Below are 23,318 nucleotides of genomic sequence, written 5' to 3'. Positions count from 1 at the left end.
TGTTTTCAAAGTTTATGATTAATATATACTCTGCCTGACTCACCTAAACTCTTTAGGGATAGTTAATACTATCCCCGAAGAGTGTAAGTTTCTGAGTGTGTTTCCGCGTCTAAAGAAATTTCCTTCGACGTACTAGCCTCGGAGGGCTAATTTCGCTGTCAAGATTAGTACGGCTGTCAGTCCCGTGCACTCCCCGATGACAAATGAGGAGAAGTCGACACTAACTTATGTCGTAAGGCGAACAAACTCGATGGACACGTCACGGAAAATTATTCTTATCGCTAATATAAATGAAACGTAACTTTGTTGTTATTCCGTTGTATTGTTATTAGAAAACTTTTTTCTTTGCCGTCTAAATACTCGGTTTGTTTTTTGTTTTAAGTATGAATGGTCTAGGCATATTCATTTCATTTCTTTCATTGTTTTGTTTGAAGACTGTGCTAGTTTTGTAAATTGAACAAAATAAAGACACCGTTTATAGCTCCATACTCTGAATCCCTTGCGTTTTATCCTATCACTTTAAGGATAAGCGGTCCGGGATCTTAAGCATGTCTAATTCTATCCTTATGTGGCTTGAGCCTCCCTAAAGATTTATCCAAAGCTCCTCTGTAAAAACAAATCCGTAGATAAGTCCAAAGTAAGGGACAGAGAGATATATACGCTACAAGAGTTTTGTCATCGCACTTACAAGGATCCCTACATTTTCTTCTCTCTTCGAATAATATTGATTTCGGTACACGACTGGAGTGAATTAATTCGTCCCTGATTGAAAAGTTCGAGTGTCGAAGTTCCAATGGATATTGACATTTTAGAGGAATATTTGCCCCTAAAATAAACGATTACCATTTTAGATATGAATTTAGTTGACATTTTCTAATTGACTGTTGATTTAGTCATTAGAAACATTGTCAATATTAACATTTATTATCCTTGTTTACCTAATATGATAGTTGAATATAAATCGTTAGTTAAGCTTTATTTACACATTTTTATTTTAAGTACTTTTGAAAAAAAAAAGTGCCAACAAATATAGATCGGAAGATTATTTAGGTAGGATAGAAGGTAGGGCGGTCGCCCTCCATGCGTTGCCATGGGAACCTTAGACTTGAATTAGTTAAACCAATGAACCTACCCCTTGTTACTGTTCACTAATACAAAGCCTTTTGTTCGTTTCAAAATTATTTCTCTTTCTGGCAATTATTCAATAATTTAAAAATGTCATTTAAAGTCGATTATGAAGAGGAAAAAAATACACAAGCTACAATATGTAGATGAGTAGTTTAATTATTTTAAAATGTTGAAAGTAATAAGTGTTGAAAGGTCTAATTGGTCTATGACAGGTTGGGCCAACTCGTTATTTAAGTGTGAACACGTTGGCCAAATTTTATACAATAGAGTGCGGTTAATGAATCAACTTATAATTAATATAACTTTGGGGTGCTGTTTTCAGTCTGTCTCGTTGACTGTGCGAGACTTTCGGCTAGTCTTGGATATTATACCCTTATTTAAAGTTCTCTTAGATTAATAGTTCAACATTCTTGTTTTACTTGGGATGTCGCGACGGAGAGGTCTTTGACCTGACGCCTTGCGTCGTCATGGCAACGAGCATACCTACGTGATGCATCTAATAAACTGAGAAAAGGAAATAATTCATCTTCCAATAAATTGTACTTCTTTATTCCTGTGTTTAAAGTTTCGTCTGCACTCCTACAGGCTGGTTTTATATTTGATTCAATATATAAAAACGTCAACCTTATTTATTAAAAAGAATTAGTATATTTTGAAAACATAAAAAGTTAACATATTTGTTTACAGTATTATTTTTTATCGAATGTTGTTTATTGGCGATGTTCTTGTAGATAAAAGGACGCAAAAATTTTAAATTATTATCATGTTATCGTATAATCGAACAGCGAATAAAAAGTATACACACGACTATCTTGTTATTTCATATTCATTAACGTGATCATAGCGTGTCCCTTTAAAATAACTAAATAATACATCAATCTTGGATGAATTATTGATACTTATTAAAGCAATTCCAAGTACGGAACACAGTTATCATAACGAAAAACATTGTTTATCTTTAGCATTCCACAATTGAGGCGTCTTAAGTGTGCTTAAATGAAATAAGCGAGCTATTTTGATACGATCGGTTTGTTTACATAACATTATACGCATTAAATTGATTCCTGTTGCGGCATTAATAATACGAAATAGCATTATTAATATCATTTTCCACTCCCTCGTAACCGGCACTCATCGTATATAATAATGGCGGTGTACTTCATGTGGCCACAGCTTCCGAAGAGGTGAATTTCGTTAGGGCTGTCCAAGGAAAGGTTTTATTAATGGTTCATTATTTTGTGATTAAATCGTTTCTGTACCGATATTTTCATTTATATTTTGCTTTGGTTTTACAATTAATTTTCTACTTATGATACAGCCAAGGATAAAAATAATAATCTACTTTGAGATCTTATTATATTGCAAGGGGACAGTATAGGTTTATATAAAAAGACTTATTATGTATTAGTAAAGATATTGGTTTAAGCCTCGCACGTTACGTCGACTCTTTCATCGTTACGAATTATTATCGAAATAACCAATGCACTTAAACTGTGTACACGAATGATTCGGTATTGTTAAATATGTTGGATATATCACGATCAGACAAAGAAACAAAGATACATACAGGCGTGGCGGGCTTTGTTTTATTGCGTGTAGTGATTGTGAATATATAAAATTGTGTGGATTTTTGTACTGTAAGTTCGTTTGTCAGTTCGTTTACTTTCTATATTTCAAAGTGATTCTAAAACAAGTTCCACCAACCCGCATTGGAACAGCGTGGTGGAATATGTTCCAAACTTTCTCCTCAAAGGGAGCGGAGGCCTTTAGCCCAGCAGTGAGAATTAACAGGCTGTTGTTGTATAAAACAAGACTGTTTGTCACTCTTGTATCGTTATTATATTGTATGTAATTAAAATGTTTGTACAACGCACGTTGATATAAATTCCATTCTGTTAATTATAACACTTGCCTGTTGACACGTAGCCGACGTCGACGCGCCTCACGAATCTTACACGAGTCTTATCTATTATTATCATTGAGCAAACGAACGACAAATTAACACATTATCTCGCGTTTGTCTTTTAATTTTTATCGTAATGAGTTATGTCGTATTAAATATTTTAAACTTCCTAATTACGAGGTGTTGTAAAATTTTAAGATTTCTTTCCAGAATGTTCTTCGATTCAAATTTTTATAATACATTTTACTACATTTTAATTTTCAAGAGTGTTGTTGTACTGTTGTTTTTCAGTATCTTATACATATGTGGGTTTTGTACTTTTAACATACACTTTAAATACATTTGGATCCAAAATGTATGATCTAATACCTGATAGAGGTTTTACCAATATCGATCATAGAAATATTGCAAGGGGATAAAGGTAGAACGTATATGAGTATACCGGTTTCAATATCAGCTACAACAATTTTATCAATTTTTATTGTACGGTAATCTGAAAACATATTTTATGACCCTATAACAAATCAGCTGATGGAGCGTGAACGAGACGTGCCGGATCCTCGGCCCGTTGCCTCCATTGTCGTCTTCCGCGTCACATTACGCTACGTGGATACGCGCATCACTCACTAGGCACACGAGATCATATTCATAACTTGAAACCAGCCCACGCCCCGCGGCGCTCCCTATTCTTTTATTGTCTCCCGTGGCTTTTGGCTCCGTTCCGGAAAGATTTACGACCTATATCCAGTAGGAACTGCAACCGATATCGTAAATAACCGCTCCAAAAAGGAAGGTTCTCAGATATATACTCAGGTTTCCTCCTCTAATAAATGTATTGAATGTCTAAACGTTCGTATAAAATATATTAGTAAGTATGAATGTATTCATTATGGATATATAACCAGCTGCTTTTATTATTCGCCTGCGTCTCGTGCGTATTTTAGTATATTTTTCGATAGAACAAAAAGTTTAAATGGATGAATAAACGTATTGAATTAAAAACGTCACGTCAAACGGCTTTATCTAGTGCACCAAACACAAAAATAATTATCAACATTAAATATAAATAAAATACATATACCGACTATTTCAGAGCAACCGCTTTTTTGACGATTGTTAAAGATAAAAAATAATATTTTGCTCATATACTGCCCGAGGCATGACGCAGAATTATAATATATACAAATATATATACTGATATAGATGTCGGTATTACGTACATATATTTCGTTACTCGATCCGTCACTGTCAGTGGCGATAAATATTATTAATTATCCAAATTAGCTAACTATCTATTATAATATTATTATAACTTTATCTTTTCAAATTAAATTTTATTTTATTTTATAATTTGTAATTCCCCTGCGTATAGACCTAGAAAACTTTTTTTATCATGTCTTAATATTAATTTGGAAATTACTTTTTTTATATTATAACTTTTGTTTCTTTTTGTTGGATGTTCTAAATGAATACAACAACAACAACCTGTAAATTCCCACTGCTGGGCTAAAGGCCTCCTTTCTCTTTGAGGAGAAGGTTTGGATCATATTCCACCACGCCGTTCCAATGCGGGTTGGTGGAATACACATGTGGCATAATTTCGATGAAATTAAACACATGCAGGTTTCCTCACGATGTTTTCCTTCGTCGAGCACGAGATGAGTTATAAAGACAAATTAAGCACATGAAACAGCGGTGCTTGCCTGAGTTTGAACCCGCAATCATCGTTTAAGATGCACGCGTTCTAACCACTGGGCCATCTCGACTCGAAACTCGAAATGAATACATATATCGTTTAACCGATCGCCATGACAATAGGTATAACAACACAGGACGATACGACGTTCGGAAGTTTTTGCAAGTAGAATATAATTTTCGTATATTAGCTGACAATCAACTATAATAACATATGATACGATATACTCGCTACGAAGGGCGTCGGTGGCATTTACGCAAGAAACTTGCGAAAATGTCAAGGTTAATGCGTACTACGGACGATAACTCGACGAATGTTTGTATTGTAACATAATAAAGATTACATTATAACTAGCTGAGGGTTATCAATAATTAATATGTATATATTCAATTAAGATCATACGATGGAAGTAATACGATACAAATATACATGATTACGTACCAAAAATGGAATTAAGTCAGGTCCCATGGCGATGTTTATATATCATCTGCAATTAACTTGAACAAAAGTAACTCTATGCCCAAGGGTGGATTTGTTATCTTTGCCGCACGAGGTCTATATAAAATTTATTGATTATTCTTTGGTAAAAGATTTATATTTATTAAAGTTATTAATTTCGGGATATTTACCATATTTTTATTTTTGTTCGATGGAGCTCGATATTTCGACATTGTCTACGAATGTCTTGTTCACGAGACTGAAGTGTGCGGGTAGATGCTGATAACGTACAAGAAAGGAGGTAGTTCGATACGGACACCTCTAACATTATCAGCATCTACCCGCACACTTCAGTCTCGTGAACAAGACATTCGTAGACAATGTCGAAATATCGAGCTCCACCGAACAAAAATAAAAAACATGGTAAATATCCCGAAATTAATAACTTTAATAATAAAAATAACCATGTTAGTTTAAAATCCTAGATTTATATTTATCTAATGAATATTGTTTTTTTTTTCCAGGGAACAAAATTATGGATTATAATGGAATACCTCGGCGGGGGGTCCGCGTTAGACCTCATGAAGGCCGGGAGCTTCGAAGAGATGCACATCGCAGTGATCCTTCGTGAGGTACTGCGCGGTCTCGACTACCTACACTCTGAGAGGAAGCTGCACAGAGATATAAAAGCAGCAAACGTACTGCTCAGTGAGATGGGAGATGTCAAATTAGCTGATTTCGGTGAGTAAACAAAATTTGAATCTAGTTAATAAAGTATATTGAAGCCCCTATATATAAATTTCTCCGAGCGAAAATCTCTTGGAGACCCAATCGCTCCTGCTAAGTGGAAGGTATCCAGCTACCACTAACCAGAAACTTCACTGCATTTACAAATCCATATTTGTAAATGCAGTGAAGTTTCTGGTTAATGTCCATGCACTTATTCGGCAAATTTTATCAAACATATTACCTACCTAGCGACGTTGGTACGAGATGAATAATAAACACCAATATTATCTTTGTTTTTGGTTCTATTGTTTATGTTAGCTAGTGATTAAATAACAGCCTTCGTCAAAATCAAACATATGTAGTTATATATAATTTGCATTAAACGGTTGGTCTTAGAAAGTCCCTATATTGTACTGTGGGTACAATATAGGGACTTTCTAAACAAAACAAACACAAAGTTAATAATGTTCCGATACTTTAATTACAATTCTTTTATTAGGAAAATTGGTTTCGATCGTATTCTCGATAGAGTTCAATCGCTTTCAAATCGAACGAGTATATGTTTTGCGTATTAATTACTTAAACTGGCGTTCATATATCGAAGGTCTTTTAAAAACCTTCAAATTAAAAAACAATCTGAAAGTCATTAAAAAAAGACAATCGTATACTTGATTTTTGATTGTGAAATTTGATTTAATTTTTTCGTCAATAGTTACAATTTAATGAATTAACATAAAATGCAATATATCCGATAATAAAATCCGATATAAGGAGTTTTCTTGTTAATATTTGCCTTCATAGTCAGACACGAGATGAATGGTATAAACATAAATTAAAACGCTATAGCGTGAATTCAAACCCGCAATATTCGATTGAAATCTTAAAACAACGTGTTCTTTCCATTGTGTCATCTTGGCTCTAATAGGTTTTTAATAATTTGCAAACGACTTCATATAAGATTATGGATTTATTGCTTTAATCATTAATGTGATGCGGCGGGGCTTCTGCAACCATTGTGCCACAACAGATTTAGTGTCCTTATGTAAATAATATTTTAGTTTTATAGTGTGCGTATTCATGTATTTTCATGTCTATGAGCATAGCTACTATCCGTTAGGTAGCCCATTTGCTCGTGCGTTGGTTATAAGTGATGAAAAGAACATGCATTCAATTCAAAACAAAAAGGCATACAATCAAACTCAATACAGGTTTAATTGTAACGTGCAATGTCAATATAGATATGTATAAAATTTCTCTTTAATGCAAAGTTAGAATCAACACCGTAAATTGGATGAAAACCAGTTAACAAACAACGCTGCACTTTCCCCCTTTCATGTATAACAGTAACGGGAATGTAGATAATGTGACCGAACCGCGACAAACGTTGGTTTCGCGTACATGTATGTATTTACAACCGGTGGAAATTGAAACCGCAACCCATACACTAGATTATACTCGCTGATATGTAGAGTATATTTTTGTCACAGATAAAAAAAGGTTTGCTGTAGTGTTTTTGTGGCGACCTCGGAAAATTATTGCTGCGGTAGTTTTTGGTCTAGTTCAATTTGTAGTATTGAGATCCTACTTACTATTATAAAGGCGAAAGTTTGTAAGTATGGATGTATGGATGTTTGTTACTCTTTCACGTAAAAACTACTGAATGGATTTGAATGAAACTTTACCACAATATAGCTTATACATCAGAATAACACATAGGCTACAATTTTTGAGGTTTCTAATGTGAGGTCGTAAAAAACACATTTTTTGCGCTTACATTGCAAACGCTGACTGAATCCTACAAGGTAGATCAAAACAATGTACTACAGTATTGTACAACTTAAAAAGGTCTACAAAAAAGTCCCTGATGTTATATGTTTATCTCTTAGGAATAACCCACAATAACCATTTTTATCCTTTATTTTGTACGAGAAATAATGGCTTATTTACGAAGCGATTTTAAGCGATTACTAGACTAGACGGGACGAACCTGAAGTCCACGCGAACGAAGTCGCGGGCAAAAGCTAGTAACCAATATGATTGTCCCTTGAGAAAAGCAAGCCGCTTAGTTTGGTTTGCGAATCTTGTTTGACATTTTTCTCATATAGGATACCAAATTTAATCGTTAAAATGAGATTTAAAAAAAGAACAGGAATATAAGAATTTAGTTAAATTTTATAATTATGAAAACGTAAAACCAAATATTTATTTTCGGAACAATTAATATAACATCGGGTGTTAATATTTATTTAATTTGTGTAATTACCATCAGCCCGTGTTCGTCTGCTGGGCCATAGGTCTCTTAGTTCGTGCCAATGAGCGATTAACTACAAACTAATCTCTTACGTCATTTTTCGTATGCCGTCACTGCACCTAGCTTGATGCTCTCACGTGTCAAAAAAAACTATTTTCTTTGTATATCTGTCTGCTAATATAGGCCTAGGCCTCTTCCTCTACACGTGCGGTGCCGGGATGAGTTAATATAGTAGAGTATAAAAAGAGTAAAATAGTAAGAGAGTAAAATAGTTTTAAAATCATTGTATTTCATGACATAATATGACAGTGATAAAGTCAGTTGACGTCATAATCGTTGCACTCTAAAGTAATCTTGTGATAAAGTCTTATTTCAATATAATAGTTTCGCCATATTATTTACCACTCCTTTAAAACTTCTCGTACGGTAGCAATATCGTTATTGTACTGGGATTCCATATCGGACGTGATCGGTTTTATTATATTATTGCGTAAACTCGATGCGGCACGCTTGAACAACTATTCGGAAAAGATTTCAAACGTAGCGACTACGTGAAGGCTTATACATAAGTGTTTGTTGTATTAAATCTATATTAATATAAGAGCCGAGCGGCCTAGTGGATAGATAGCTTAAATCTTAACCGATGATTACGGGTTCAAATCCAGGCAGGCGCCACTGAATATTCATGAGCTTAATTTGTGTTTATAATTCATCTCGTGCTCGGTGGTGAAGGAAAACATCGTTAGGAAACCTGCATGTGTCTAATTTCATAGAAGTTCTCCCACATGTGTATTCCACCAACCCGCATTGGAACAGCATGGCTTAATATGTTTTGAACCTACTCCTCAAAGGGAGAAGAAGCTTTAACCCAGCAGTGGGAAAATTGTAGGCTGATGTTGTAATATATGACGAGAAATTATTTTTGATCCTTTCTTACTGAAAACAATATAGTAGAAGATGCAGCGCGTTTCGGAGGTTATAGTTAATAATGTTATTGTTTAAGTACTTTGCTGCGCTTCGAATTTTAATCTGTTTAAATTTTAGACTATTGTTAACGAAGACGAGCGTGAATTAAATGCGCTTGTATATAATTAACTACTTAGTACCGTAATATTTACTTATGAAAACAATCAATTATATTAAGATGCTACTAGTATAGTCTTTCTCAAAAATTCAATAGTTCAAAATTTGTGATTCTATCCTTACTATTGAATTTTAGTGTCCGTTTTTTTGAGTATCACGTTATAGAACTTCTCCGGTATTATAACTGACTTCGGTTTTCATACTTTTTGTGTCGTTTCAATATAGGTAATTCCTAGGCTTTTGGATATTTGGTTTTATTTTAGTTAATTTTTTAGTTGTATTCTTTATTCAGAGAAATGTTAGAGCCGGTTGTTTTGATGAAAATATTTTGTATAGTGACTTATTCACTAGTTTGATGATTGATTTTATATTTTTTATGTAATCAAAATGTGTATTTGCTGGCACCAAAAGCGAAGGACTACATTAAAACCGACTTGTATTTTCTTAAATATACAAAACCATTTAGTTTTTATCTATTTTTCCAAATTTTGAGTTGTGCCGAGATTTCAAGTCTTTGAAAAATTTTAAATAAACTTAGGTTAGAGGATATGTATACCGTACTTGACACATATACATGAGTACATACACACATATAGTTTACATAATATAAACAGACGATATTACCAAGTGTATAGAAATACTTGAGAGCAGATTTGAACACGCTATATTCAAATTTTTTTGTTCATCATTATTTATGTGAAAGTTACATATCGTGAATGAAATTATCGAGAAGGCAAGAACTTATTGAAATTAATTCTGCCACAACTGTTACTAACCGACCAACCGTTACTAGAGTAGAGTGACAGAATAACCTTTAAACCTGCTTGACATGAGGGGATTGACATTTGTACATCTCTGCATTCTCTCTTTGTATAAAACAAAGTCGCCACCCGCCATCTTTACGTTGTGATCTTTTAAACTACGCAATACGGTTTTCATCGGGTTGATTCAAGAGGAAAGTTTATATACATGAAAAATGTATATAAAAATAGAAAAAAAAATGTTGCCAGAAAAACAGTAATTTTTCTTTTTATGTTCGTTCTAAACGTTGTATACAGAACCTTATTGTACTCGTGTGGAGCCGGGACGGGTAGTTAGTCATATTTTCTTTACATTGTATAAAACAAAGTCGCTTACCGTTGTCTGTCTCTATGTATACTTAGATCTTTAAAATTACGCAACGGATTTTGATGCGATTTTTTTAATAGATAGAGTGATTCAAGAGGAAGGTTTTGTATACAATACATGGACAATATGGTAAAGAAACACTGATAATTTTAGAAGTTTCTAATGTGATATGTAAATTAATCAAATTCTATAGTATATTTAGTGTCTGCATTGCTCCCGTGCGAAGCCGGGGCGGGTCGCCAGTATTGTATGAAATAAATAATTTAGGCTTTATATAGTAACCGATATTTGAATTTTTTTTTTATTCTTATCAGTTTGTTTCGAACGAGCTCCCCGGAGAGTGACATCGCGTGACACGCTAACTTTAATAGTTTTCATAGATCGTAATTGTTTTAGAGTACAATCACTTTATTTTATGAATTCGTAATATCACTGTTCTATGAACGATCCGCGAAAGTCTTATTGTCTCTCTATAACAATATAAGTACAATTCTGCGTATACTACGTTAGGTTTGAATTTTATTTTATTAATTAATTATTATTTTAACCTACGGCTAACTTAACCGCTTGAACTGAACTGGTTTGCTTTGCCTGTCTGTTAAATTTTGTTTTTCAAATGTCACATTCTATTGACGAAAGCTATTTGCCGGTCTTCAGTCTGAGTTCTTATCAGGAAGATATAATAATATTCTGAAAAAAATAAACCATATTGCATCATTCAAATTAAGCTACGTCTGGCTCTACAAACAGTGACGAAGCAAGTAATTGAACGTTACTACTTTCTATACATAATAAATATAGAATAGTTCATAAATATCATATATGAATAACTACTACTACTATAGTATAAGAGAGAAACGGCCAATTAGTTCTTGTATTAGCCCGTCATTAGGTTCAGCCTTGAACATGAATCTGTCAATATTTGTTTCTATATTAATGTAAGTGATATCGTTTGATGGACGGGCGCACCTCACAACACTATTAAATTGTCTCGTCATTATCGTTCGTTTGAGTCCTGTCAGATTTATCGTAGGTTTTATGGATTATTAGATAAACGTTATCAATGTTTCCCACGTAGATATTCAGACTGATATCGTGAAAAAACTTTTGATTATTTTCATTCCAACTGCGTTCTACGTTGAAAATAAGAGATGTTTGAAAAAGATAACCCTGATATATTTCATATGGTATGGAATCTCTGCTCGTTCTTTTTTAAGACAAAGATAAATTCTTTAGTATGGTTTTTTTTTACTTAAACAAATATTTGGTATACTGCTTGTTTTATTTGTAACGATTTCCATTAGATTTATTACAGTCTAACAGTGATTTGGAATATGTAATTTCTTAATATATACGAATTTATATGAATTATCAAAATAATTCTTTGTCATTTGCCTCTTGCGTATTTTAAATTATTATAGTTTAGTTTTTTGTTAGCATTTAAAATAATTCTATAACGAATACTAAGTTTACATAATCGGTTCTTTTTAAATTATTGATTTTGATTTGAACAGTGGTAATCCTGAGTGGTCATATTCTTACACAATGTGCCTTCAACTAAGGTCTGTTATTGTTTATGTTTGTCAGTAGGATAAATAAAGCGTGGGTGGGACTCAGATGGACCTGTCTCGCGGACAAAGCCCTGCCACCGGGACATAATATACGTCAATCATATCTTTCTTTTATATTTCGAAGGCTTCATGTTGTTATATTTCATATAGAGTGGTTAATCACATATGATTCTTGTCGTGTCGCATAGTTATAGTTTTATGCACATATATAGTATTTTAGTATTGTATTTATATTTCCCCAAATATTTTAGCGTCTGCAATACCACATATTGTTCGATATAAAATTATTTGTTCGCATGGGTAGGTTAAACCAGAGACGACTGGCTAAGTAAACCATCTCTATACTGGCTGGCTTGGAGCCAACATTCAATATTTGAACCGTTTGCCTTACTGTATGTGCATCGGAGTCAACGCTAAATGTACTCAAGTTTTCGCTGGTGACGTAAAACGTTATGTATATTTCCAAGAACTTATTATATTATGTCGAGAGGAGGATGAGACATTTAGAGTGCCGTCGTCTGTGTACGACGAGTGCCAAAGTGGTCTTGTACCTTCAGGAATATCTCAAACACTAACCTCTCAAGGGGCGTATTTACGTCATTTTGTTGTTACTTGACCTCGAAAGTGGAAGATATTTTAAATTTAGTATTTTCGACCTAAAGATTTATATAGTAAAGTCTGTTTTAGATTTAAACTTTTGCTTTAAATAGAAACGTCTTAATCGTCCAATTTTTAGTATAGGATTTTTATCTAAGTGAGAATTAACATTTTAATTAAACAATAGTTTAAACGGCATTACATATTCATTGGTAATTTCGATTATCTGGACAAGTTGAACTGGTTTTCGTATTGAATTTTTCATTACAATGATAGTTAAAGGGTAAATTAAATAGTCAAATATTTATATGTAACAAAATATATATGATATTTGCAGGTGTCGCGGGCCAACTAACGAATACAACGAGCAAGCGTAACACTTTCGTCGGCACGCCCTTCTGGATGGCGCCTGAAGTGATCAAACAGTCTTGTTACGACAGCAAAGCCGACATATGGTCGCTTGGAATCACAGCAATAGAACTAGCGAAAGGCGAACCCCCCAACTCCGAACTTCATCCCATGAGAGTGCTATTCCTCATACCCAAAAACAACCCCCCTCAGCTGACCGGCAGTTACTCGAAACCGTTCAAAGAGTTCGTCGAGGCGTGCCTGAATAAAGACCCCGAAAATGTAAGTGCGTCCGTTATCTGTGATCGATTAGTGATTGATCGTAGGTTTGAATGACAATGTAATTCTAGGGATATTGCCCTCTTTAGTGAGACGCTACTTACATATAAAACGTAGTATACGATCTATATAGTATTTCATATATAATACTTAACATTCATACGAGCAAGATAATGACATTGCTATTTATATTTCTATTTCTACTCATTGCAAATGAAACATTAAAAGTCAGAAATAATATTAATTAACTAATTAATAAGATATTTATAATACTATATGTTTTTTATAAATGATATTTTCTACGTTACAGAGGCCGACAGCGAAAGAGTTGTTAAAATTTCAGTTCATCAGGAAGGCTAAGAAGAATTCGTATTTAATGGATCTTATTGATAGGTATAAGAAGTGGAAGGCGCAGAGGAGCGAGGAGAGCGAAACTGAGTCGGAGAATTCGGATTCGTGAGTACATTGCAAACATCTAACCGTCTTATTTGATATTTGAACACATCGCACCTACATACAACGTTACCGACGTTTTCGATCACAGAAATCCATTTCGATTCATTCGAATGACGTAAAACTGCTCGATCTACATACTTTAATTTCATTAGTGACAAATTTATAATGGGAATTTGAATATTGGTATCAATAATACGACCAAGTATAATAACAGGCGTATAGATATGACAAGTGTAGTTAGATAATTACCTATTTAATAAAATCGATTTATCCTTCTAAATGAATTGTATGTTATTGTTGTCTAATTAGTACCTAATTACGTAACGTTATTAAATTATGCAATTTCTAGAGTATTATATTTTCGTATATTTTTATAATTCACTGTACTATGTAAATTAGTATTTATCATATGTTATTATTTTGTTAACATCGTAGAATTTATGTGATTGATTCGATTTTTTGCCATGGACATTTCGAAACGACACGTATTTATTTTATAAATAATTAGTTTTTGATTATATTATGTGAGTAGGTACTCTAGAATTTGTATAGCGTAAAAGTAATTTAATTCATGATGGTTCTCCTCGGTATAATCGACATGTCGCACGTGTGGCAGCAGCACGTTTAATTGACACGATACACTTGTAAAACGAAAGAACACTTGTGAAATTAAAAGTGCCCTCTAGGGTTTACGCACATCTGGTGGAGTCTTGCGCAGAATAATCTTGCAGAGAATTCAGCAAGCATAACGCATAACGCAAAAGTATGATAAATGTATGATTTGTTCATAATAGCAAAATCTCGCGGACCAGATTGAAAGCGACCAGTTATTCGATTTTTTTTTTCAATGTATGCAATATTTTTCATTCGTTAGTAAAGGCGTGTTTCCAATCTTACATACTTTTATCATAAATTCGAAAGTTTTTGAGGATGGATGTCGTTTGTTTGTTACTCTTTCACGAAAAAACTATTGAACTGATATGGATGAAATTTTCCAGTAAAATAAGCTATACATCACAATAACACGTATACTACAATTTATAATGATTTTATGTTATTTTGTCATAATATGATAGATATCAAGTACCCGTGCGAAGCCAAGGCGGGTCGCTAGTTACATAATTATAATGCTCATATCGCTCTATAAATATTGCCGAGGACTATATTTCGACAGCGATTAATGTATATTAATTGTATTAAGTGTTATACTTGTGACTCACATCGTATTTGTATCAAGGATAAATTCGTTTATTTATTGCTTAAATAGCGCAATCAATGTAACCGTGATCACCGTATCGCGTGTGTTGCTGAATTATAAAAGGATCTAATATGTTCCTTTGTTGGAATCTGGCTACTATTTGTAGTAGAATAGGATATTAGGCTTTGTAGTTCCTTACGCCAGTGGTTCTCAAACGACTTTAATACTATTAAAAACATTATCCTAAAAAAAACTAGGAAATTTTCTTTTACAAGAGTAACACTGAAACATACATATCATACATTTTGTAAATAAATACAACCATCATCCTCCTGCCCTTATCCCAATTTCGTTTGAGGTCGGCGCAGAATGTCTTCTCCTTCCATACTTTTCGGACGTCATATAACAAGTAACATTCTTTCTAACCATAACTTCTTTCACACAATCCACCAGTCGTTTCTTTGGTCGTTTATTTGGTAAATTAATACAATAAAATGTATAATTAAAAATGTGGTCGGTTATTGTAAGGAATTTCTGATTTTTTGGGGCATATAATGTATAGTTTTTGTTCAGCGCAACAGAATACTAAAGTTATAAAGGGAGTTTTCGACTTTTGAGAACCGCTGGCATTAAATGTATCGTGAGTCATTATTGTGATTACCTTTGTCTTGGTTCATAATAGTATATTATGTCATCTGGTTTCGTAACTCGTTTCGACTTGTCTATTTTATAGATTTGTAAATATTACATGGGTTTTAGTATGCGTGATTTATCTCTGTGGCAGTTTGTTTGTGTTAATATTAGATATTATTTCATGTCAAATCATAATTTGCATAAGGTTGTTAGGTTGAAGAATTATGGACGTAATATGTAAAGTAAACATTCCAATTCGCGATTCAAAATGCATGCAAAATCAAATCTATTTGTTTATTAAAATACAAAATTTGTTCATATTTACGACTGATTTGCGTACTGTTGTTTGTGCTTATTTCTTCCTTCGTCGTAGTTTCTTCATTTAACCCGGCTAGTAATTAATCAGAAAGAAATTGTAACTTTAATTTAATCTTCTTAAAATACCGATTATACAGAGACTGTCTATTATTATTTGAATAAAATAATAAGTTGTAAAATCACAAATATACGCGTCTGTGGTTTGAAATAAAGTTAAAATTGTACAGGTATCGTTTTCAATTAACGGATTACGGGTATTTTGGTTAGTGAATCAATGCCACCTCTCGTTTAGTATTGATCAATTTAATTAAAAGCAAAATATTCTTTATTCATGTATACTCATAAAAACAGTTATGAATCGTCATATTACACTATGGAAAGAAAATTTAAAATAGAAAATATTTGAATTTAAAATAGATTCTACCCAGAAGAACCTTGGTGGTAGGGCTCTGTGCAAGCCCGTCTGGGTAGGTACCACCCACTCACCGGTTATTCTATCGCCAAATAACAGTACTCAGTATTGTTGTGTTCCGGTTTGAAGGGTGAGTGAGCCAGTGTAACTACAGGCACAAGGGACATAACATCTTAGTTTCCAAGGTTGGTGGCTCATTGACGATGTAAGGAATAGTTAATATTTCTTACAGCGTCATTGTCTATGGGTGATGGTGACCACTTACCATCATGTGGCCCATATGCTCGTCCGCCAATCTATTCCATATCAACCGATAAGAAATTGAGTAGTTACTTTTTTTTCAGGATTTTAGTTACAGAGTATGTCAGTAAATTCGGAATAAACAACAATTATATTTTATATATTCTGAAGTCAATAAATACTTAGTTTGAAATAAAAGCAAGCGTTTCGTGGTTGCAGTGAGGAGTGCAGTCGCGGCGACAGCGAGGCGGACGAGCCGTGGATCATGACGGTGCGCGGCGGGGCGGGCGCGCGCGCGGCGCCGCTGGCGCACCACGCGCACATCGCGCACCACGCGCACCTCGCCGACGACAAGCGACGCGCCTTGCACGACGACGCCGGTAAGCACCGTGCCACGAATATTATTCTACCTTTTAATGTCTTAAACAAACACCCCCCCTGGCAGTTCCTATACAACATTGATATTTAGTTTAACAATTGAGTCGAGATTGCCCAGTGGTTAGAACGCGTGCATCTTAACCGATGATTGCTCCACCCAACCCAGGCAAGCCTGCACCGCTGATTCATGTGCTTAATTTGTCTTTATAATTCATCTCGTGCTCAGCGGTGAAGGAAAACATCGTGAGGAAACCTGCATGTGACAAATTTCATAGAAATTCTGCCACATGTGTATTCTACCAACCCGCGTTGAAACAGCCTGGTGAAATATGTTCCAAACCTTCTCGTCATAGGGAGAGGAGGCCTTTAGCCCAGCAGTGGGAATTTACAGGCTGTTGTTGTTAATTACCAGTAAACTTCATAAATTTCTATCTGTGTGCAGCTGTCTGCATATACGATTCGTTTTAATGTATTGACAATGTCGTGTTCCAGTGATACCTTCGCCGACGTCGCCGGTGTCGCCCAAGCAGAACGGCTCGCTGAGCGCCCGCGAGGACGCGCCGGCCGACAACCACAACAGCCACAAGCCGGCGCCGCTCAACAACAATACGCCCGACAAGCAACCCGTTAGTCGACGTTCATTAAAATATACAACTTTTAGACTAGCTTGTATTCGAAATAAAAGATCAATGTTTAACAGTTATTGAAAAAAAATCGGTTCAGTAGGTGATCGCACTAAAATTCAACTTTTAAAGTACGTATTTTTTCGTCTCACATTAAACGGGACGAAATAAAATCGTCGTCCTATATCGTAGGTAACATAGTAGGTATAGTCTATTCCAATGGGAAGAGGAGAAAAGATAAATAAACAACTTTGACCTTGAATTGATATGTCATTTGCGTTCGACTAGTGAGGTGAAAATAATTGAATGAATGGGTAATTAATGCTAAAGAACGATGTATTATTTTTTGATTTTAAAAGTAATTTTCCGTTTAAACAAAGTCAGGTCGTAATAAAAAACTTCAGAGAATTCCGAATATGTATCCGTGCACATGATACGAAAGATGAGAGACCAATGTCTTTCTTAACATTGTATTATTTTCAAAACTATAAAATTGCTATGAACAAAACTGATCTACATTTCGAGATAAGAGATTATTTTTAAGTAAAATAATTCTTTTAACATTTTTGGTAAAAATATTATTTTTATGTAAAAACCTTAATGTATAAAAATAACTTTTTTGTCTATCGTTAGGTAACTTTTTACGTTTCTAATAAATAATTCATATTATATATTACAACCAATTAAATAAATATATTTAAAATAAATATCCATAATGAATTTTAAAACTAAAATAATATATTTTTTATCTGTATAAATTCATTCGTCTACATTCGTTTAACGAACATGCCTAGTTGAGGCCTCTATTTTTAATGTTCGTCATCGAGAAATGGCGTCTTGAATGTCGACAAAACTGTTTTCGTTACTTTGGAAGTGAAATTAAAGTGGATCTATGTAGTTTAGTGAAATATTGTTGTATTACAAATGAAGATATATTAATCAAGAACTGTTTGTAGTTAATCTTATAGTGGAATTATCAACAAAACACTTGTGATATTGAAAAATACGGTATGTTTTGAATGTTTCCTTTTGTCATTGGAATGGACTATATAGTAGGACACAAATTAGATGTAGCATCGGAAAATGCAATGGAATGAAAATAACACCGATAACTGCCGATTTACACAACCAATAGAAATAGCTCCCTATCGCGCCATTCGACGCTATTCGTCGCTATAGATTCACGCGTCAGAGAAAGCAAGCGCATGTAAATCGACGCGTCAAATTAATGAATATATTAGGTCATACGATATTACAAGTTATTACGTTTGTGCAAAGATCATATTCGCATGAGAAATAAATATCGATAATTTGGGATAGCGTACTTAATTCGGATGTGATCGGTTTTACGAATTTTGCCGATGCGACATCTAAGTTGTGTCGTACTATATATATTTTAATAAAGCAAAGTGACGAGACTCGTTCTCATATTACGATTAAACAATAAATCGAAATGAAATGAAACCATGTGTCACTGTACTGCAAATAACACCAGTGTGTATGCCAACAGCAGTCGCGGCAGTCGCCGCTGTCGGCGGGCGAGGCGCGCGGCGGCAAGGAGCGCGAGCGCGCCGAGCGCGCCGAGCGCGACGAGCGCAAGGACCGGGACGCCAGCCGCGACAGCGTCGTCTACAACAACAAAGCGGTGAGCGCTCGACACACTGGCACAACAACAACAACGGCCTGTAAATTCCCACTGCTGGGCTAAAGGCCTCCTCTCCCTTTGAGGAGAAGGTTTGGAACATATTCCACAACGCTGTTCCAGTGCGGGTTGGTGGAATACACATGTGGCAGAATTTCTATGAAATTTGTCACATGCAGGTTTCCTTACGGTGTTTTCCTTCACCTCTGAGTACGAGATGAATTATAAAGACAATATATACTATAAATTACTTTTTAGTCATTTTACTCTATGGGAAAGAGGTAAATAAAATTTGACCTTGAATTAAGAAATTGAGGTATGCGCACGTGGTTTTGAAGACGACTTTCTTTTTCTTGATCTAAAGGACAATATAATGTCCAACTCTTTGGTTTCCATATAAGTATTAGTTTGTCATTTGCGTTCAGTTGTCACGAATCGTTTATTCTATCCAAGACGACTTTTTTTGTATTACTTATCAATCCTCATAGCATAGGTATCACACGGACTCGTTTTAAAGTATACAAATTATCTTAACGTGACCGTAATAGGGCATTTTTTTCGAAATTTATAGGGTGATTCTTATAAGTTCGAGGGAAGCCCCCTTGGGCTTATAAGTTGTATAGGCTTAGAGTCGAAATTATAAAAACAGCTGATACAATAATTTATGACCAAACATAACACGTTGCTATATGATTTCAGTCATCGCCGTTGGATCACAGAGGAGCAAACAACGAGGAGAACAAAGTGAGGCGACACGCTTACCTCCAGCAACTTATATATCCGTTATTAAACGAGGTAACACACATTCTTTATTAGATATTATTTCTATTTAGAAACTCATTTATTAATATTTATTCGATACTGTGTTTTCTAAATATGGTATGATTTTTCTTAAATATAAGTTGCTATTAGAATTGAAAGACTATTGCGTTGTTTAATAAATACTAGAAAAGGGTATTTATTCACCTGTAAGTTAGTATGTAAACAATAATTTCATAATGTAAATTTAATAGTGATAAATGGTAATTTTTTAAGTAATAGTCTTTAAATTCTATTAATTTAACTTATTAACTTACAGTTTATTTATTGATAAAGTTAGTCGATATTTAAGATACATATGAAGAAATTGAATGTTGTGTATAATAATCTGTACCGTGTCCACAGCTGTCTCGCAAGCACGGCGCGGGCAGCGCGGCCGCCGTGGAGGAGCTGCGGCGCGCCTTCGACGCCGCCGAGCGCGCCGCGCCGCACCTCACGCGCGCCTTCGTGCAGCAGGTACGCACGCACACACGAGCGTTGCGCGTGATGATAGCACACGCGTACTCACGCACACTCACGCACGAGCGCTGCACGTGACGATAGCACACGCGTCCATATGCACACGCACACGCACGCATACGCACACTCACGCACACTGTTTTAAACGTCCACTCGTCGCACGCTCGCATGACACACATGCACACGCACGTACTAGCAACGTGTTTGCATGCTACACACTAAAATGATGCAAAAGTGCCTGTACTTTTTTATTGAATATTTATATTTATAATAATATAACTCACAATATAATTAAATTTTACTATATACAAATAACTATTTAATGTAATTTATGAAAATGCTGTTACATGCCTATATACACCTATACAAAAATATATTTTTTTGTTTTTGATAAATTCAAGTATGAACACCGATTTCAATTACCAATTATATTTTAATTTGATTGCTTCTTAATCGATTAATACTAATATTTAATCCTTATTTTTGGTTTACATTCCCAGGTGGTACAGAGAGTGGCCACGCAGTCGCACCAACCGTCCCCACCCTCACATAACTCGCAACAGTGGATGAGGTAGGTAAGTAAGATCACAACAAATTTATTATACTATCGATATACGCCTAAAGCGATATAAAGTCAACTGTAAGTTTCATTAGCAAAACAATCGAAGTTATTTATTTTTACATCTAAGAAATGTATCGTAAATTAATTTTGATTAAAATGAACTTTAATAGACGACAGACAAAATACTTTTAGAAAGTAATTTTTAATTCGTCAGCATTTTCATTGCGATTCATCCAACGACATCTGATCGCTTTCTAATTAATCAATCTCCACACAAAATACTGTGTTTTATTCATATCTTTGTAATTTTGCATTACATAATAAATTATTAATTGTATTTTTAAGGCTGGTACGTAATGCATTAACGTGTCCGTCGCAGGGCCCCGTAGCGCCGGCGCCGCGCCCGCCCGCGCCGCCGCCGTGACGTCACCGCCCGCCGTGACGTCACCGCCCGCCGTGACGTCACCGCCCGCCCTGACGTCACCGCCCGCCGCGACGTCACCGCCCGCCGTGACGTCACCGCCCGCCGCGACGTCACCGCCCGCCGCGACGTCACCGCCCGCCGCGACGTCACCGCCCGCGGCGCTGCATATATTATATTTTGTTACCCTAACCTAGTGGCTAATATTGAACTAAATAAGAGAGAACCTAAATTCCTGCGTCATCGCGTCGATATGAGTATCTCGTTGAGGTGGTCGAGGGGCTTACGGATGTCTGAATTTATTAGTGTTTATAGTTTCTTACTCGCCGAGGAGTGGACCACTGGCCGACTGGCTTCAGTCGGCGTTCTCATTTACGATAAATTTGTTTCGAGGGGAAAGGATTAATGTCTAACTATTTATTAACGCTGGCAATATTATGGTGTTGGTGATGCGAAAAAACTATAAGAAAACGAAATATAATCTTTTATGTTTAAATGCAATAAATGTACGATTATTTTATAATAACATTTTATACCGGTTTTTGAGTATAACTAACGCCATAATTGTGTTTCGAAGATATTGTATGATTAATGTAAATTTTTAAACATAATTCAGTTAAAATGTTTATACTTCAATAAGCGTTAGTCACGCGTTAGTTTGAAATTCGTAACTTTCATTGTAACGTTTATTAAATACATCATATTCTTTGACCACAGCGAAATGTAACCGTCGCAATTTAATTCTAAAAAAAAACATATAATAAGATATATAATATATATATTAAAAGAACAAATTCTATCCACAATCCGTCTTCTAGTGACCTTACTATACCAATCGTTTGCTAAAGTACCACTTATGATATTCGTATCTGTGACGCCAAGTTGCTATGCCATAGATAAAAAATATAAACACTAAAAGTTACGTCTTCAGATAGAATATTCATTTTTCATGTAAATATTACCTTCCTCTAATCGTGAGACTAAATTCTCACACAAATTGTAACAAAAATATTACCTTTTTTTTTTTAGAATTTATTGAGTCGTTTCTGTTAGAAGGAATTCGATAGCGACTGTTTTGTATGCGTGTTCGTTTGTTTGTAATACTTTCACAGTTAATTTATTAATTATCGTTGAGGACTCATTAGCTACACTTGTCCAATATTTTGCCATATTTTTTTTTTGTTTCTAACATGTTTTGTATAGTGGCCTGATAGTATTGGGCGTCGAAATTCTAACGTATTCGTACTAAAGATATGTTGAAATTTGGTAGTGTTTCTTTAGTGTCATTCCAGACAAAAGACAACATTGTCAGCATTTATAGATTTATTTTTCTTCGAACTTGATTTCGTTCTCGCTGCGGAGTTGATCATAGTGTGCACCGTGACCGTTTCGAAAAAGGTTATTAGTTTAGATTTGAAGAACTTAGTTATAAATCTAATTCGGTTACTCACCGACTTTGTAATAAATCTACGACTAATGAAGATGTTTTAAAACATTAATCTAATATTTGTTACAATTTTTTTTATCTTAATTTTATTTCGTTTAGATAATACCGTTGGAGGCGAAGCGAACTTAGTATTCGCGAATGAAAGTATTCCGACGCCGACGAGCGGTGTCGTCACTTGCTTGATATGCGACAATATTTAGCAATCGGAACTATATAGAGTATATTATAATGAAGACTACAAAACAATTATTATTGCTGTGTAAAAATGTAAACCTATTATAAATGTGTAAATTGTGTAGTATAATATAAAGAAAACAGTTTATGAAGTGTTCTTATAAGCGTATGGAGGATAGCTGTGTCCGCGTCCCGGGAGCCGAGCCCGCCAGTTCGTAACCTCTAGTTTAACCTTTCCATTCTTATGCTAAGTTAGGAAGCACTAAATATTGCCTCTAAAACGTAGTCGTAAGGCGGCGGGCTCCGCTCCCGGGTCGCGTCGTGTTCTGCCTTTTATTTTTTGTTTTGCCGTGCGGTTAGCACGGGAGATGTTAAGTTGATTTCG

General features: G+C 34.9%; 1 protein-coding gene across 5 annotated transcripts in view; it reads left to right on the top strand.

Moving 5' to 3' along the window:
* LOC124531172 (serine/threonine-protein kinase 26) overlaps positions 1-21,321 on the top strand; it is a 79,961-nt gene extending 58,640 nt beyond the window's left edge. For 2 of the 5 annotated variants that reach the window (XM_047105657.1, XM_047105656.1), the window contains exons 3-11: positions 5,690-5,906; positions 12,862-13,154; positions 13,462-13,607; positions 16,628-16,788; positions 17,279-17,412; positions 18,920-19,054; positions 19,751-19,846; positions 20,216-20,326; positions 20,830-20,904. In XM_047105657.1, coding sequence (XP_046961613.1) covers positions 5,690-5,906; positions 12,862-13,154; positions 13,462-13,607; positions 16,628-16,788; positions 17,279-17,412; positions 18,920-19,054; positions 19,751-19,846; positions 20,216-20,326; positions 20,830-20,904 — 1,368 coding nt within the window. Of the gene's footprint in view, positions 1-5,689; positions 5,907-12,861; positions 13,155-13,461; positions 13,608-16,627; positions 16,789-17,278; positions 17,413-18,919; positions 19,055-19,750; positions 19,847-20,215; positions 20,327-20,829; positions 20,905-21,270 lie in introns of those variants that run through there. The other 3 variants (XM_047105653.1, XM_047105655.1, XM_047105654.1) reach the window with 3 other exon arrangements.
* Positions 21,322-23,318: the final 1,997 nt, after the last annotated feature.

This window comes from Vanessa cardui, chromosome 7 (genome assembly GCF_905220365.1).
Source record: "Vanessa cardui chromosome 7, ilVanCard2.1, whole genome shotgun sequence".
Lineage (NCBI taxonomy): Eukaryota > Metazoa > Arthropoda > Insecta > Lepidoptera > Nymphalidae > Vanessa > Vanessa cardui.
This window is presented reverse-complemented; position numbering and strand designations above follow the sequence as displayed.